The sequence below is a fragment of the Chiloscyllium plagiosum genome, chromosome 13 (assembly GCF_004010195.1).
Source record: "Chiloscyllium plagiosum isolate BGI_BamShark_2017 chromosome 13, ASM401019v2, whole genome shotgun sequence".
Classification (NCBI taxonomy): Eukaryota; Metazoa; Chordata; class Chondrichthyes; order Orectolobiformes; family Hemiscylliidae; genus Chiloscyllium; species Chiloscyllium plagiosum.
In genome coordinates this window covers 5509131-5528338 of record NC_057722.1, presented here as the reverse complement: position 1 = coordinate 5528338, position 19208 = coordinate 5509131, and the positions used below count along the sequence as shown (strand labels likewise).

The 19208-nt window shown below is 44.0% G+C and overlaps 1 protein-coding gene across 5 annotated transcripts in view; it reads left to right on the top strand.

Moving 5' to 3' along the window:
* LOC122555703 (anoctamin-7-like) overlaps window positions 1-5029 on the top strand; it is a 94553-nt gene extending 89524 nt beyond the window's left edge. For all 5 annotated transcript variants that reach the window (XM_043701744.1, XM_043701740.1, XM_043701741.1 and 2 more), the window contains one exon: window positions 3459-5029. In XM_043701744.1, the coding sequence (XP_043557679.1) occupies window positions 3459-3575 (117 nt within the window). In that variant the 3' untranslated portion in view covers window positions 3576-5029. The remainder of the gene's footprint in view (window positions 1-3458) is intronic.
* Window positions 5030-19208: the final 14179 nt, after the last annotated feature.

The window sequence follows — 19208 nt, the reverse complement described above, 5'->3', positions numbered from 1 at the left end:
AGGCACAACTGAGTGTTTGTGGGTCTTGGGTTCAAATAGAATAATAGGTAGAGAAATTTAAATTCAGTTGGTTGTAAACCTAGAATTGGAAGCTAATCCTAGTAATCGTGACTCAGGAAGCAATAACCAGCTGTTGTAATAAACCATGTGGTTCACTGATGTCCTTTAGGGGCTTTCCTACCTGGTCTGACCGATACTTAACTTCAGCCCCAAAACAATGTGGCAGGTTTGTAACTGCCCTCTGAAATTGTCTAGTAAGCCACTCAGTTCAAGAGTAGTTAGGGATAGCCAATAATTACTACCCATTTCCCACAGAAAACACTTTAACAATTTGTTGTAAATAATCTGGGAGTAACTTCAGTGTAATATTTAGTACAGTTTTTAAAAAATAATTTGCATACTTTCCTTTTTTAGTAGTAACTATATCGGAGTTGGGGCTATAGGTCTGTGTGGTGTGTTTGGAAGACACTAAGATGGAGGAATAGAAGTAAGCCATTCAGCCCATTGAATCTGCTCCACCATTCAATGAGATCATGGCTGACTTGATAATTCTCAACTCCACTATTCTGCCTTTCCCCTTGATTCCCTTACTGATTAAATGTTTATCTCAACCTCGAAAATACTCAGCGATCCAATCTTGACACCCCTCTGTAGTAAAGAATTCCATACATTCAGTCCGCTCTGAGAGAACAAAAAGTGTTCCTCACCTCTGTCTTAAGTGGGCGACCCCTTACTCTGAGTCAGGAACTTGGGGGTTAGGAGTGGGAATAGGCAATTCAGCCCTTCATGCCCGCTCCACCATTTAACGTGATCATGGCTGATCTTATCCTGGTCTCAACAGCACGTACCTGCCTACTCCCCCTAGCCCTTTATCCCGCTTTTCATCAGGAGCATAACTATTTCACTTTTCTATTTCAATTTTTCATTTTATACATTAGATGAAGAAACTGAGGGTATTCTGGTTAAGTTTGCAGATGATACAAAGGTAGGTAGAGGGACAGGTAGCATTGAGGAGGTGGGGAGGCTGCAGAAGGCTTTGGACAGGTTAGGAGAGCGGGCAAAGAAGTGGCAGATGGAATACAGCATGGGAAAGTGTGAGGTCATGCACTTTGGTAGGAAGAATAGAGGCATAGACTATTTTCTAAATGGGGATAGAATTCAGAAATCTGAAGTGCAAAGAGAGTTAGGAATTCTAGTCCAGGATTCTCTCAAGATAAGCTTGCAGGTTGAGTCGAAGTTAGGAAGGCGAATGCAACGTTGGCATTTATTTTGAGAGTACTTAAATATAAAAGCTGGGATGTACTTCTGAGGCTCCATAAGACTCTGGTCAGACCACATTTGGAATATTGTTTTGGGCTCCATATCTCAGGAAGGATGTACTGACCCTGGAGTGTGTTCAGAGGAGGTTCATGAAAATAGTCCCAGGAACGAAAAGCTTAATGTATGAGGAATGTTTTAGGACACTGGGTCTACATTCAATGGAGTTTAGAAGGATGAGGGGAGATCTAATTGAAACATACCTAATACTGAATGGCCTGGACAGAGTGGATGTTAGGAAGATGGTTTCCATGTGTAGGAGAGAATAGGACCCAAGGGCACAACCTTAGAGTAAAGGTTGGAATGGAGATAAGGAGAAACTTCTTCAGCCAGAGAGTGGGGAATCTATGGAAATCATTGCCACAGAAGGCTGTGGAGGCCAGGTCATTGAGTATCTTTAAGGCTGAGATAGATAGGTTCTTGATTGTCAAGAGGATCAAGGGTTAGGGGGAGAAAGCAGGAAAATGAGGTTGAGAAGCCTATCAGCCGTGATTCAATGGTGGAGCAAACTTGATGGGCTGAATGGCCTAATTTCTGCTCTTATATCTTATGGTCTTATTTCTTTCTTGAATCTGTTGATTGATTCTGTCTCCACTGCACTCTGGGGCAGTGAGTTCCACAGATTCACGACCCTCTGAGAGAAGTGGTTTCTCCTCATCTTAGCTTTAAACCAACCTCCTGTCACTCTATATCTATGATCTCTTGGTCAAGACTCATTCCCGATGATGAGCTTATGCTTGGAACATCGATTCTCTTGCTCCTTGGATACTACCTGACTGGCTGTGCTTTTCCAGCACCACACTATCAACTCTTCATCAAGACTGTCCCACAAGGAAGAACATCTGCTCAATGTCCACCTTATCAATCCCCTTTAGTATTTTAACCTTTCCTCATCAGAAAATCCTTCCATATCCAGAAGCAGTCTAGTGAATCTTCTCTGAATTACCTCCAACACCAATATATGTTTCCTTTGACAAAGAGACCAAAACTGTTCACAGTATCCCAGCTGTGGTCCGACTGGTGCCTTATATGGTTTTAGTAAGGTCTACCTTTTTTATACACCATTCCCATTGAAATAAAGGCCAACATTCCACTTGACTGCCATATAATCTGTTTAGTTTAGGTGCTAGCTTTTTGGAATTCATGCATAAGGATTCCCAAATCCAGCTCTGCTGCAGCTTTTTGCAGTCTTTCTCCATTTAAATAATATGCACCTCATCTATTCTTCCTGCCAAAACACATAACATCGCATTTTCCACGCCATGTTCCATTGAACTGGTTTTTGCCTTCTTGTTTAAACTGCTTATATTCCTCACTAATTGCCCTCCCAGCCACTCTTGTGTCTTATGCAAACTTGGCTACAGTGCATTTACTTCCTTCATCCAAGTCACTAATGTTTATTGTAAATAATTGTGGCCTCAGCACTAATCCATGTGGCACTCCACTAGTTACTAGTTGCCATCCAGAAAATGCCCCCTTATACCAATATATTAGGTTCAACACCATGGGCTCTTATTAAGTAGCCCAACACATGGTACCTTATCGCATGCCTTCTGGAAATGGCTGTCTTGTGACAATTCCCCCATCAGTGCCCCCACGTTGAATTGGTGATTCAGGTTTCAGCTGGGGTTCTGGGACAAGGGAAAAATGCATTACTTTTGGGACAAGCCACAGAATTTGTCAATGACTTAGCAGTCATATCTCCCATATGTATGTAGCACACAAAGTGCACATGTATACACAAACAATGGCACTGCAGCCATAAACACAAACCCACATAGCACAGACACACACACTCGCGCATACACACAGACACACACAAACACATATACACAGATACATGTACACGGACACAGACACACACACACATGCGTGCACACATGAATGTGCACACAAATGCACACATACAAACACACATACACAAAGACATATACAAAGATACACAGGCAGGCACATGTAGATACTCTCACGCACTCATAAACACAGACATACACACACACGCACACACACACACACACACAGAACACAGACCCACATATACACAGGCACAGAAACACACACACAGACCCTGACACACACACACAGACACACACACATTAATATCTCCGGTATTAATGAAACTTTTCCATGTTGCTTTTCAGGTTTTTCTGGAACAGTCAGAAAGCTCCAATGGATTTGTCAGCCCGAGACTATCAGATACCAGAGCAGCTGTAGACAAGCACGATCTGCCTGCAATCCCAGAAGATGCACCAGTTTAGCCTGGACACCTCACTCACCAGTTGTACTGTAACAATGCGAATCCAATCTGAAACTGATCAGAAAAACCCACTCAGCTCGCTCAAAAAAGACGTAAATGGTTGAAATCCAGGGCAGGGATATTTTAAACCCTGCCCCCAATGCCAATACTGTCACCGGTTTGTGGGAGGGTCTGGAAATGAGCCTCAATATGTCAAAGGGGTCAAGGGTTATGCAGGGTGGGGGTGGATAGGAGAGGGGAGATCTTATCAAGGAGTAGAGTGGACTGATGGACAGAATGGCCTCCCCAGGTCCCATTTCTTATGGAACCTGACACCCCAACCAAATATTCACCTACTCCTGTTTTAAACACTGTGGATTTTTGGTGGGTCTACAATCAGAATGGTTAAGTGAGGCTCTCCATTCCAGATCTTCTGGCAGTGATTTGAGTTGAACACCCTCGTGCACCGTTTCCTGGCATTCCCAGGAAAGGCGGTGACTGAAGTAAACTGGCAGCAGGCCGATCCTGTGGGTCACTGCTTGTTTCTAGCATTGCTTGTGGGTCAAGGGAAGCCAGTACGAACCTTTTTTTTTAATTTCAAAAATATACTTTATTCATAAAATACTTTGACGATCTATACAACTGGACACGCCATACATATGTAAACATTCCATTTCCTTGCATACCGAAACAGAGTAATCATTCCTATTTACAGGTCTGTACGATTACATTTTTAGCTGAGGCGTCAGCAGAGCCGTACAAACATTCAGCTCTGATCCCTCCCTCGCTCCCACCGATTGCTGCTCATTCCGGATTGCCGGGGGCCAATTCTTCCACAGCTCACCTTCTGATCTCCCTGTCTGTCACCTATCAAGGAAAAGAAGGAACGAGAGTAAACTATAGCAGAGGTCCTGTCAGCTTCTATTTTCCCAGTAGTTTCGAGCTTCCCCCACCTACCTCAAACATGCTCCCCCCATTGCCTCCCCGTAAGTATTGACTTGGAAAGTTCATTTGGATAAGACTTATGAGTGGTTAATGGGTATTTGCAGAAATTCTGTTTCCCTAATCCCTCCCTCTCTCGAGGAAGCCAAAGTTCACAGGAGTCCTGTTCCATCCCAGTGGCAGCTCTGCAACGTGTGAGCCTGATCACTGAGTTCTGGCCGGCTATTCAACTACAGGAAGCACAATGTCATCCGTGTCCGTAATTCTCACAACAGTTACACCGTCCCTTGGATGGTGACCAGGAACCTTCAGAGATTGCTCTGTTTCTAGCTTGGCAAAGTGGTAGAGTCTACCAGTTGGCCACGCTGAGATCAGAACGCTGACATTACCTCAGTGAATGTCCATGGAAAATCACTGGACCATTGAGATCGACAGAAAGTGACAATGATGAGCCACAGTAGTCATTTCTCGAGACATGAGTCAAAAAGTGTGGCACTGGCAAAGCACAGCAAGTCAGGCAGCATCTGAGGAGCCAGAGAGTCAGGAATGTGAAAGGCTTATGCCCGAAATATCGACTCTCCTGCTCCTCAGATGCTGCCTGACCTGCTCTGCTTTTGCAGCCCCTGCAGTCCTCACTTTCTCCCATTCTCGAGACATGGCTTACCTTGGAGTACAAGGGTCTGTTTCAAAGTTTATGTCAATGTAGCCACTGAACACCCACACACTCGTGTGAGTAACAAGGTTATCCTGATCACACAGAAAAATCTCCTGGATAATGTGGGGCAAATTCCAATGGGTGCCATGCAGAATGGAGGACGTTAAGGTCATATAGAGAGTGGATGTGCAATCGAATTTCTCAATAAAATGATTAACAAACTACAAAACCATCCGCTCTTCAAAAACCCAGACTCGACCTTTGAAACTGGAATATTTCAAATATCTACCTCCTGAGGAAAATGCTGCACAGTTTGCTAACGCACTGTCTTTTGGCAACTGTAAGTTAATGAGCAAGGTCCTGTATATCCAGTACAGAAAGTTAGAGTTTCACATGTCTCTGTAAACAACACATCTTTGTAATATTTTTTATCACAGCAAATGTGTGGATAGATAGATATTTTCTAATCAACCTGTTCTATGATGTTTTTACACACCACTGGAGCAGATGGGACTTGAATCGGGATCTCCTGGCTCAGAGGTAGGGACGCTACTATTGGGCCTGCGTACTGATGGATTTTGTGTGTATCTAAAGAGGAACACAATGACAGGCTTCCCAAAAAGAAAGGCACCATATCTGCCTAGCACTTTTCACAACCACTGGATGTCTCAGACCTTCAGGGTTCTTTATTGAAGTGCAGTCTTTATCATAAAATCCCTACAGTGCAGAAGCAGGCCATTCAGCCCATCAAGTCCACACCAATCCTCTGAAGAGCATCCCACCCAGACCTCGTCTACAACTCCCCAGCTTATTCCTGTAACTACATGTTTCCCTTGGCCAATCCAACTAAACTACACAACTTTGGACTGTGGAAGGAGACCAGAACACCTGGAGGAAACGCAGACACGGAGTCGTGCAGACTTCATACAGACAGTCACGCGAGAGTGGAATCGAACCCGGTGCTATGAGGCAGCTATGCTAACCACTGAGCTACTGTTCCACTGAGATAAACACCATCATAACGACTCTTGCAACAGTCTGCAAATCTCTGGTCTTAATAACCACCCGACATTTAAGCGAAATTGCCCAATATTAAATACAGAGTCACATGTACCTGGTTGCTGTGCTGAAGCTCTGGATGGGGGATTTGAACCTTCGTCCCAAGGTGACGGTGCTCCCAATATGAGCCACCCCTGATGGAACTTGAATTCACTGGAAGGACCAATGTGAAACTTTTAAAACACTGAGTGATTGCCAGGGTTAGAAGATTTGAGCTATAGGGAGAGGTTGAATTGACTAGGACTATTTTCCCTGAAGCGTCAGAGGCTGAGGGGTGACCTTATAGAGGTTTATAAAATCATGAGGGGCATGGATAGGATAAATAGACAAGGTCTTTTCCCTGGTGTGGGGGAGTCCAGAACTAGAGGGCATAGGTTTAGTGTGAGAGGGGAAAGAAGTGCCAGAGGAAGTGGTGGAGGCTAGTACAATTCCAACATTTAAAAGGCATCTGGATGGGTATATGAATAGGAAGGGTTTGGATATGCACTGGGTGCTGGCAGGTGGGACTAGATTGGGTTGGGATATCTGGTTGGCATTGACGAGTTGGACCCAAGGGTCTGTTTCTGTGCTGTACATCTCTGTGACTCTATGATCATCGCCTCAAGCCAAGGGCTTGGCCCTCACCAACTGAGTTGTTCCGACTCTTGCTCCCATCACACAGACCTGTGCAGAAGTTGATCGACCATCTGGGGAAACTCATATCATTTTCAGAGAAAATCCCTGAAATCATCTCAAAAAGGGGACTGAATAGAATTGACTCCTGAATAGGAAGAAACATGACGCGTTTTGAGGGGAGATTTTGGTTCGAGCAACATAATCGGACCATCTTTGGTGGGCCATCCATAATGGCCACTCATTGACTCAGACACAAGACAGATGTGAACTGGGAAGTAGCTGTTATATTACACATTGGCATATGAACAATTCAATCAGATCGTGCATCTCCACACACAATCACAAGCCAGTTTATTAAATTGTTTGCTGCTGTTTTTGAAATTATGGGTCTAGTGAGATCTGAGCCAGGCTGTCATAACACATCAGGGATATTTCTATCCGATAAGATAAAAACAAGTTGCAAAGAAGAGTCATACCAGACTTGAAATGTTTACCCTGTTTCTCTCCCCACAGATCCTGTCAGACTTTGGAATACAAGTAAATCTTGTTCTCACTCAATACCCACACTGTGTTGGAAAGTAATGCCGGGAACACACCACTGACTAGCCTTTCCTTGAGCTAATTTAGTAGCTTGGGTTTACAACCAACTGATTAAACAGAGAATTTGGGACAGACTTTATTGTGATAATTATGTTTAAACCTGTGAGTATCAATGAATATACAGCCATATCTGCTTGGGGGTGGCACAGTGGCTCTGTGGTTAGCACTGCTGCCTCACAACGCCAGGGACCCGGGTTCGATTCCAGCCTTGGGTGACTGTCTGTGTGATGTTTGCACATTCTCCCTGTGTCTGTGTGGGTTTTCTCCTATAATCCAAAGATGTGCAGGTCAGGTGAATTGGCCATGCTGAATTGCTCATAGTGTTAGGTGCGTTAGTCAGAGGGAAATGGGTCTGGGTGGGTTACTCTTCAGAGGGTCAGTGCTGACTTGTTGGGCCAAATGGCCTGTTTCCACATTGTAAGGAATCTAATATGGGAACAGATTAAAAACAAACACTTGGATAAAGATCTAAATAGCACACACAGTTTGCTCTTCATTGTACAACATGCCGTCGTTAGTCTTTTGTATTGCCTATGTAGGTTTTTGTGCAGGGATCCCCAAAGTGGAGGGAGAGGGTTGGGGGGAGATGTCATGGGATGAAACTTTGGGATTGTGAGCTCAGAGGTAGCAATGTTTTCCATCCAGCCCTTCCTACCTCACTCTCTCGGGTCTTCTGTCCCCATCGCCTGCTGTCGTAGACCCTCCCATCTCACTCTCACAGAGTGAGTCATGACAACAGCCCAGCCTCGAGATGGGGTCACAGTGGTAAAGGTTTGGGAAACATTATTCTGGTGTCTACCATTGCATATCCAAATTCTCACCAAATCAGATGCAACTTAATTTCCAAGATCAGTTTGAGATGATCTGAGCACTACCATCCATTGCTTCTGTCTTGTTGTCTAGTTTCTATCTGGTGAAAGGCATTTAGTCCCATTCACCTGCTCTAGGTGTATTTTATTCAATATAGCACCATCCCCTCAAGTATATAGGAACCATTGTTCACAGCTCAATGTACATTGCTTGGCAGATAACAGGTCATGTTACAACAGTTTTGGCACAAAAGAAAATGATTAAAAAGGCTGAAAGAACATTGATTTATATGCCAAGGGGACCAGAATGGACAGGGATAGACTTTATAGATCCTCAAACCTACTTCACCATCCCAATAAGGTCATGGCTGATCTGTTTGTATTTTGAATCCCACATTTCCAAGCCATAGAGTCATACAGCAACAGAAACAGACCCTTCGGTTCAACCAGTCCATGCCCAACATAATCCCAAACTAAACTAGTCTCATTTGCTTACTTTTGGCCCATATCTCTCCAAACCTTTCCTATTCATCTATTTATCCATATGTCTTTTAAACTTGTGATCGTACCCACATCCACCACTTCCTGAGGATGTTAATTCCACACACTAAACACTCTCTGTGTTAAAAATATTCGGTGATCGCACATGCACCGTTCCCTGAGGCAGAGAGTGCCAAAGTTGCACAAACTCTTGAGAGAAAAAAAATTCTCCTAATCTTTGTCCTTGAACTTTGACCATAGTCACTTAATTCTGGACTGACCTACAGGCGGAAACTTCCTTTTCACATGCAAATTGCTCAGACCATTCTTATTCATTACAATCAAATCATCCCTCACTTTTCTAAACTCCAGTGGAAACAAGCCCAGCCTGACCAAACTTTTCTCATATGACAACCCAGTCATTTCAGGTATCTAATAACCCTCCTTTGAATTACTTTTCAACATACTGACATCCTTCCATACGTAAGGGGACCAAAACCACGCACACTATTCACGGTGTGTGTCTCACCGATGCCCTGTGTAACTGAAACTGAATGTCCTTACTTTTCAATTCAATTCTTCATGTCATAAAGGATAGCATCCCATTAAATCAGCAGGACAGCACCAGAACATCTCTGCACTTCAGGATTCTACACTCCTCCTCTGTTTAAGTAATATCAGCTTTTCCATTCTCCCTGTCATGACTCCCTTGGGTCGTGTACTGGAAATAGAGCCCCTGAAGCCTTCACAAATGTGAAAACTTGATTAAGCCACTGAATTAGCCAATCTACTAAACTCTTGAACTCAGGTTAAAAGAATGTACACACCAGGTTTTTAACTTTAACATAAATTATTTATTGTAATCAAATCATTTTTAACCAATAGCAGGAAAGAACTATGAATTGTCAGCTTATAATTCTATAATTTAAACTGTAACCCATCTTAAGTTCTCACACACATATACAGACACATAGGGAGACAAGACAAGACACACGTATTATGGGTAGTGAAGGGAAAAAATGAAAAGAGCACAATTCTGGCACCAGTCTGGATCACAGACATTGATTCTTGTTTTCTTTTGGCTTTCTCTCAGCTCCTTCTGATTCTTTGCTGATGATGTGAGGCTGTGGATACATTGATTCTCAGTCTTCCATTCACTGAGTGAGGACTTGCCCCTTCAGTATCTCTGAAGATGGGCATTTGCCCCGTTCTTTCTCTCCACAAAGGAGTTTGTAGAGACAGCAGTTTACAAGAAAATGACGAGTGAGAACAGTTACAAAGGAAATGTTCTATAGTTCTCCACAAACAATGGAGAGAGAGAGAGAGAGATTCAAACACTTCCTTTTTGCAAACTAAATATTTCTTTTGATTTGACCAAACAAAAGGTTCTTGAGCCTTGTTCAGGAATCAATCAAAAGCTAGTTACTATGCTGTGTACCCCTGAACACAAACACAACCAGAAAAATCACTCAAAACGCTGATTCTGGGCAACACCATCCTGAATATACACTTAAGGTGCAGATTAGTTAGCATTCTTCCCCACTGCAAGAATAAAAGTCAAATTATAGATACAACTCATAATGAATTCCAGTAACTTGTTTTTAAAACTGCAACAGTGTCTTCTACAGTTTCCTTGGTCTAAACAGTATTTTTTTCCCATCTGGTAGTCCAACTGTGCAAGAAACAAGTGGTCTTCATCAACCTCCATGTTATGTCTGGATGAAAGACTATTTTAAAAATCTGTTTTATAGAAAACAATATGCAAGACTTCCACCCAATCATCCTCATTCATTCCTTATATAAATCTTAGATATTCTTTACCATATTTCTCTAAACCTGTTAACACGGTTGCATCAGTGAACAAACATGCATCGCATGTGTTAAACGTTTCAATGAATGATAGTGGATTATACTCAGTAAAGATTAATGTTACGTTGCAAACCCGGCATAGATTTCGTAACATTAAATAACCAATAATAATCACAAAGTCTCCTTTCTCCTGTATAGCACTTCCTCTGATCTGGGTTAATTTCTTTATTCCTGATTCATCATCTTGCAATGAGAATGCACCTAGACCAAATCACTGGTGTCAGTTGCTATTTTAAAAGGTTTGGTAAATACTGGGCAGGAGAAAGTGAGGGCTGCAGATGCTGGAGTTCAGAGCTGATAATGTGTTGCTGGAAAAGCGCAGCAGGTCAGGCAGCATTCATGGAGCAGGAGAATTGACGTTTCGGGCATGAGCCCTTCTTCAGGAATGAGGAAAGTGTGTCCAGCAGGCTAAGATAAAAGGTAGGGAGGAGGGACTTGGGGGAGGGGCATTGGAAATGTGATAGGTGGAAGGCGGTCAAGGTGAGGGTGATAGGCGTGTTGCCATGGTCTGGTGATGGAGGAGTCCAAGGGCCTGCATGTCCTTGGTGGAGTGGGAGGGGGAGTTAAAGTGTTGGGCTACGGGGTGGTTGGGTTGGTTGGTCTGGGTGTCCCAGAGGTGTTCTCTGAACTGTTCCGCAAGTAGGCGGCCTGTCTCGCCAATATAGAGGAGGCCACATCGGGTGCAGCGGATGCAATAGATGATGTGTGTTGAGGTGCAGGTGAATTTGTGGCGGATATGGAAGTGTCCCTTGGGGCCTTGGAGGGAAGTAAGGGGGGAGGTGTGGGCGCAAGTTTTGCATTTCTTGCGGTTGCAGGGGAAGGTGCCGGGAGTGGAGGTTGGGTTGGTGGGGGGTGTGGACCTGACGAGGGAGTCACGGAGGGAGTGGTCTTTTCGGAACGCTGATAGGGGAGGGGAGGGAAATATATCCCTGGTGGTGGGGTCCGTTGTTCAGGTTATTTATTAAGATTTCCTTCGCTGGAGATCCAAGATGGCGGGAGTCTGAGTGGTCTGCAGTGCTGGGCTCTGTGCCATACCCCTGGGCAAGGTGGACCTTTACCCCCCCCCCCGCCATTATCAATCACCACCAGGAGATAAAAGTATTAATTTAAACTCGCGGACTATTTGGAGCTGCTGAAATCTGGGACAGCTTTAAGGTCAGGATGAAGCTTGGTAAAGGAAAGGGGCCTAAAGTAGCACAGCAGATAGGACACTCCCCTACTGCCTCAGGGGTGCCTGCAGCCAGTACTCAGTGTCCCAGGACTGCCCCTTTGGATCCAGCAGGACAGCAACACTTCCTATATGAGTTTGCCAAACTCGGAGAGTGGATTCAAGCAGCAGCTGAGCCACTACCTGCCATGCTCAAGAGGCGTGTGAGCAGGAAATCCAGCTGCTGGAGCGAAGACTGAAGGCAGTGGAGGAGAGGACTGTGGCATCGGAGGTCTCAGGGGGGAAGGATCCGAACTCTGTCAGACCAGGTTCAGATCCTTCAGGATCAAGTCGGTGACCTAGAAAACAAAAATAAAAAGGAAAGACTTGCGGATCGTGGCAGCGCGGGGAAGGCGAGGACCTCATCGGGTTTCTGCAGGGATGGCACCCGAAATTCCTGGGGTTGGATTAGGAGTCAGGGTCTGGTGAGTGTGGAGAGGGCCCATCGGATCGCAATGCTCAGGTCCAGGCTGGACCCGCGCCCCCGGACAGTTCTGTGCAGCTCCTGCATTGTAGAGGAAAGCAGTGAATAGTGGAAACAGCGAGAAGACTGGGAAGAAATTCACGAGCTTTAATGTATAAAGGCTCAAAGATAATGTTTTTTCAGGACTTTTCAGGAGCCCTGATTAAGAAGAAAAGGACATTTGATGATGTCAAAAAAGAATTAAGGGAGGGACCTGAACATTCAATACTCCTTGAGGTACCCGGCCGTGTTGCGTTTCACTCATGGGGGGACTGGATATAACTTTGACTCCACAGCAAAGGCAAAGGACTTTGTGAAGTCTTTGAAATGAAGGTCCTGGGCCAGGGTGGGAGGGGAGGGGGAATTATTACCGACAATGATTTGGGGGGCACGGTTTATTACCCCCCTTTCTACTTCCCTCTTCCCCTTTCCCCTTTTTTGTGGTTATCGGTTTTATATGTACAGTTTTGTAAAATTGGGATTATTTTATATATCGGTCATTTGGTATTATCTAGGGTTCCTTTTTTTACTGCTGTCCTTTTGATGTTGTATTGGGGGTGGCTATATCTGTGACTAAGATGAGTGGAGGGGGGACGGGTATCCATCGTTAACTCTCAGAACGTAAATAACAGATTCTCCTCATTTGTGAATTGCCTGGGGCGAGGGCACGGCTTTAGCTAGAGGGAGTTAAGATGGTACTAAGGATTTGGGGGGAGTGCCCCCTATGGGCAAGGGGGAAGATCTTGAGCGAATTGGGGGTTATTTGGATGTCTGTTTCAGTTAAATGTAATGATTTTTTTAGTTGTAGTTTTTATAAGAATAGTTCTTAGATCGCATAAAATTAATATTTTTGTAACTCATCGCGCCTCGGATAAGCTCCCCCCTCCTGGGAAACCACGGGCTGCCCTAGATGACCATGGCAAGTGATTTGTTCAGGTGGTGCACCTGGAATATAAAAGGGAGCCATTCTCCCATTAAAAGAAAGAAGGTCTTATGAAGCCTCAGGAAGGAAAGGGTGGACATTGCTGCAGGACACGCATCTAACTGATAAGGAGCATCTGAAACTGCAGCAGGGGGGGTTATGACAGGGTATTTTTCTCACCCTTCTGCTCTAAGAGTAGAGGAGTGGCTGTACTGATAAGAAGGAACCTCCCTTTCCAGGTAATGGAGCAGATTAAGGATGAACATGGACAGTTTATCATTCTTAATGCCCTAATACATGGAGAAGAATACAGTGTTTTGAATGTAGGTTGTTCCTTGGCGCACCCTCTTAAATTTCTAATTGATGCAATGGCTAAATTAATGAATCTTGGGTTCACCATATGATTTATAGGAGGGGATTTTAATTGCCTATTAGATCCCGAGATTGATACGGTGCCAAAAGGCCTGGCAGGTACGCCCGCGCAGTCTAAACAGTTGGTGGACGTGTGCGATGACTTGTAATTAGTGGCTATGTCGAGGTACCTCCACTCTAATGGAAGAGACTTCACGTTCTATTCCATCCCACACAAGTGCCATATGCAAATTGACATGTTTTTTTTATGCCAAATGACAGTTTGGACAGAACATTGGCATGCAAAATTAGGCATATAGCTGTTTCGGATCATGCGCCAGTGTATTTAGATGTTAAAATCAAGGGTAGTGGAATGGATGCACATCACTGGTGCACGGATCCATTTTTGTTAGGGGATAGGGAATTTATTGAATACATTACAAGAGAATTCAGGGCTTTTTGGGATATTAATTCAAGTATAGCTAGTAATCCAGCAATACTTTGGGAGACCACTAAGGCATATTTATGAGGTCTGATCATTTCACATTCGACGACTAGAAGGAGGCAGAGGGAGGAGCAGCAACAGATGCTGGAGACCTGGCTGAAGGTAGCTGAGGAAGTATATTATAATAGGCCGTCATTGGTCAAGCTGCAGCAGGTCACAGCTCTCCGGGCTGCTCTCAACTCAATACACACACAAGTGGCTAAAAAAGAGGTCTCCTTTGCCAAACACAGATCATCTGAATTCAGAGATAAACCTGGTAGATATGTGGCTTATCTGACTAGGAGGAAAAAAACTTCCCAATCTATCACCTCTGTTAGGGAGAAGGCTGTTACGATTACCCGCGAGTTGAAAAAGAACAATGTTAGGTTTAGGGAATACTTTGCAGAGCTATATCGGTCACGGGGGGTGGGGGGCGAACATGGTACAATAGGAATGCAGTCCTTGTTTGGAAATCTTGACCTCCCCAATATAAGCACGGAACAGGCTTCCCTTTTGAATGCGCCTGTAACGGTACAGCAAGTGCAGGGAAACAATAAGGCATCTCCAGGGTGGCAAAGCACCGGGGCCAGATGGATTCCCAACTGACTTCTAGAAGGAATTCATAAACATGTCAGTGGAGCCACTTCTGGGGATGTACAAATACTCTTATACACAGGATTGTCTGTCACCTACTCTTAGGGAAGCTAATATCTCCCTCATTTTAAAGAAAGTAAAGGGCCCTGAAGAATGTACTTCATATGGGCCAATTTCACTGTTGAATGTCAATTTCAAAACTTTATCCAAGATGCTGGCTCTGAGGCTGGAGAAGGTCCTGCCCCATATTATAAAAGAAGACCAGACAGGTTTTGTTAAGGGCCGTAGCTCCTCCAACAATATCAGGAGAGTACTGAACACAGTACAGGTATGCCAGCAAAGATTGATCCCGGGTTTGGTGGTCTCCCTAGATGCAGAAAAGGTGTTTGATTGGATAGAATGGTTATATCTATTTGAGGTTCTAGAGTGCTTTGGTTTGAGGCGGGGGGCCCTTTGCCAGATGGGTAGTGGTATTGTATAATGATCCTAAGGTGGCAGTCATTAAAAAATGGTGCTAAGTCAGATAACTTTAACACTGGGAGAGGTAATGGACAGGGGTGTCCTCTCTCACCATTATTATTTACCTTGGCAATTGAGCTGTTAGCCGAAACTATCAGGGAGGGATCCTGAAATAGTAGCGCCAAGGGTAGGAATGGGGGAGTATAAGATCACCCTATATGCTGACGATGTCCTTTGATTTTTGGCCAATCCGGAGAAGTCTGTCCGTCGACTGATTCAAACAATTAATTCATATGGTGGTTTCCCGGATTACAGGATCAATTTTACAAAATCGGAAGCCATGCCAGTGGGGCGATTAGTGGAGGTGCCTAACCTAAAGGATGGAATGCAATTCCCATTTAGATGGTCGCTAAAAGGTTTCTTGTATTTGGGAATTTTTATTACCCCTTCCTTCCACCAGCTGTATAAAGCTAACTATGTATAACTACTAGAGAGGATAAAACAGGATTTGCAGCGGTGGGAGGGGTTACCATTATCATGGTTGGGCCAAATAGTCCTGATTAAGATGAATGTTCTTCCTCAACTGCTATACCCCATGAGAATGCTCCCGTTGCTGCTACCGCGACAAGTGTTACGGAGGCCAGTGGCTGGCTAGGGGCCTTTATTTGGTGCCACAAGCATCCTCTAATTAAATTCACTAAATTGCAGCTTTCGCAGGCTGAGGGAGGGTTGGATCTTCCGGATTTGAAGAAATACCAAATAAGTGCCCTGTTAGCATATGTTGGTGACGGAGTACGGGGGAATCCGGAGTCGATTTGGCTTGATATTGAAACCTCGCTGTCGAGATATCCTTTAATTAATTTATTATTCACGGACAAGATGAAATCCGTGACCCAGCAGTGTAAGAGTCCAATCATTTTAAATACGGTGAAAGTCAGGAGGATAATGAGGCAAGACGAGGGCAATTGGTCTAAGACTTCGCCATTTACTCCGTTGGTGGGAGCCCAAGGATTTAAATCTGGGACAATGGACTCCGGCTTTAAGACATGGGAGAATAAGGGAATTTTCTGCCTGGGAGACTTACTTGAGGGGAGGTCCTGATGTAATTTAGTCAGTTAAATCAGAAATATGGATTGTCCAGTGGGGATCTTTTCCAGTACTTTCAGATAAGGGATTATATACAGAGGAAGACCACACTCCTGGCTCAGTGTTACAAAGCAGGCATGGAGAAAAGAGTACTCCAGTGTACGGGAGCTCTTTCACTCAGTGCTTTATATCACTTACAGAAAGGTCGTGGCCTGGAGGACAAGGAAGGACTCTATAGGACATGGAATTGAGAGTTAGGAGAGGATATTTCGTCAGAGGTATGGGAAGGCATCTGGGGGAATGTAAGGAAAATCTCAGTATGTAACAGAGCGTAGGCCATGCAATTGAAGATCATACACAGGGCTCATATGGTGCCAGAGAGGAATATCATCAGGGTGTCCCCAATGTAACATTAGTACAGGCACTCTTACACACTGTTACTGGTCCTGTTGTAAGATCCAGAGATACTGGAATGCTATAGTAAGGGATCTAAAGGTTATCCTGGGAATTGAAATTTACGTGGATCTGGTATTTCTTCTTTTGGGGTTGCCAAATTTGCCCTCTCTGGGGGAACACGGGAAGAGATTGTGTAACATTCTTAACCACTGTGCGAGGAAGAACATTCTGGTGAACTGGACGTCAGAAAAACCACCAGGTCTTATGGGGTGGCTGGTGTTGGAACATCTCCCCAAGACCATCTCACAAATATGGTGCACCACAAAACGGAACAGTTTTATAAGACGTGGCAGCCCTTTTCAAATTATATTGACGCTGACTTACCATCAATATTAATCAGGGCAGTGGTATAACCGTGGGAATCAGTACAGGTGCCTATGATCTGACTGAATAGGCAATAGAATAGAATACAGTGTTACAGCCAGAGAAGTTACAGAGAGAAATCAACTTTAGTATTTGAGAGGTTCATTCAAAAATCTAATAACAGTGGGGAAGACGCTGTTCTTGAATCTGTTAGTACGTGTTTTCAAATTTTTATATCTTCTGCCTGACAGAAGAGTATAATTGGGTTGGAAAGGGTCTTTGGTTATATTGGCTGTTTTTGTGATGCAGTGGGAAGTGTAGATGGAGTCAATGGATGGAAGGCTGGTTTGCGTGATGGACTGGGCTGTGTTCATGACTCTCTGTAGTTTCTTACAGTCCTAGGCACAGCAGTTGCCAAACCACACTGTGATGCATCCAGATAGGATTCTTTCTATGGTTCACCTATTAAAATTGATAAGAGTCATTGTGGACATGCTGAATTTCCTCAGCCTTCTAAAGAAGTAGAGGAGTTTTGCTTTTATAACTGTAGCATCAATATGAATGGACCAGGGTTGATTGTTGGTGATTGTTACTCCTAGGAACTTGATGTTCTTGACCATTTCTACCTGATCACCATTAGTACAGATAGTGGTGTTTCCTCCACTCTACTTCCTGAAGTCGATGACCAGCTCCTTTTTATTGCTGATGTAGAGGGAGAGGTTGTTATCTTTACACCATGCCACTAAGCACTCTATCACTTTCCTGTACTCTGTCTCATCAGTGTTTGAGATCCAACCCAGTATGGTGGTGTCATCAGCAAACTTTTAAATGGAGTTAGAGTAACCACACAAATGGGAGCGTATATGGAGTATAGTAAAGGGCTGAGTTTGTAGCCTTGACAAAACATTGACCAAACAAACAACAGTTTGGTAAATCAGCTATGATCTGATTCATAAGTCTTTGGAATGTAAATGGGATACCTTTTAACTCAAATAGCATCACCTGACATTTATACAACTAAAGATCAATTGTTGTTTCTTCAGCACCGAGTTTCCTCCATCTACATCCTTGCTCGACAACATCATACAGGCAGGTGTATTGCTATAGATTTCCTTATACTTGCTCAGTAACCTTACTGGATCTTCCCATTGTCCTTCCTTTAAATATGAGAACACGATGTCTAACTGCCCCACTATTTCTGTATTGGTTTGTCAATTACAGAAGTTCACTTGTGAACTGTTTATCAACAGCTTAGGGCCCTGCTCTAAACCACAAAAAAATTACACATAATTGTGAACACAGCCCAATCTATTATGCAAATCAGCCTTCCATCTATTGACTCCATCAACAACATTGGGAAAGCAGCCAACATAATCATTATCTGCCTCACTCATACTTGTGTCTGTCATCCTCCTCTGCTTTTACCAACTGACACTTTTTCTTTGTCATCTCCTTCTCTGCGATGATATTGCTTCACCATATACACAACATAATCTATTTTTCTTCCTGTGATCAGGAGTATCTATCAGACAGGTCACTTTACTAACCTTGTAGGAACCATTGAATCTCATTTTTTAAAGATTCACCTTTGTCGCCTGTTTGAAAAGTTCTAGTCGTAGCACATTTGCTATTCATTCATCTTTGCCCAAGAAGTTCTTAAATGTTCCTGATTGATATAGAATGTGGGGAAATAGATGGTGACACCTTGAAAAATGTCCATATTACAGAGGAGGAAGTGCTGGATGTCTTGACCTAAACAGGTGTACCCTAGAACTCTGTGAGAAGCTACGGAAGTAATTGTTAGACCTCTTACTGAGATATTTGTATCATTGATAGTCACAGGTGATGTACTGGAAGACTGGAGATTGGATAATGTGGTACCTCTGTTTAAGAAAGGTGGTAAGGACAAGCCAGGGAACTATAGACCAGTGAGCCTGACGTTGGTGGTAGGCAAGTTGTTGGACGGATCCTGAGGGACATGGCTAATTCACCTAACCTGCACATTTTTGGATTGTGGGAGGAGACCGGAGCACCCGGAGGAAACCCACGCAGACATGGGGAGAATGTGCAAACTCCACACAGTCACCCGAGGCTGGAATCGAACCTGGGAACCTGGTGCTGTGAGGCAGCAGCACGGTTAGATCTCATGGAATACAGGGAGAACTAGCCATTTGGATACAGAACTGGCTCAAATGTAGAAGACAGAGCGTGGTAGTGGAGGGTTGCTTTTGCAAATGGAGGCCTGTGACCAGTGGAGTGCCACAAGGATTGGTGCTGGGTTTTCATCATTTATATATATGA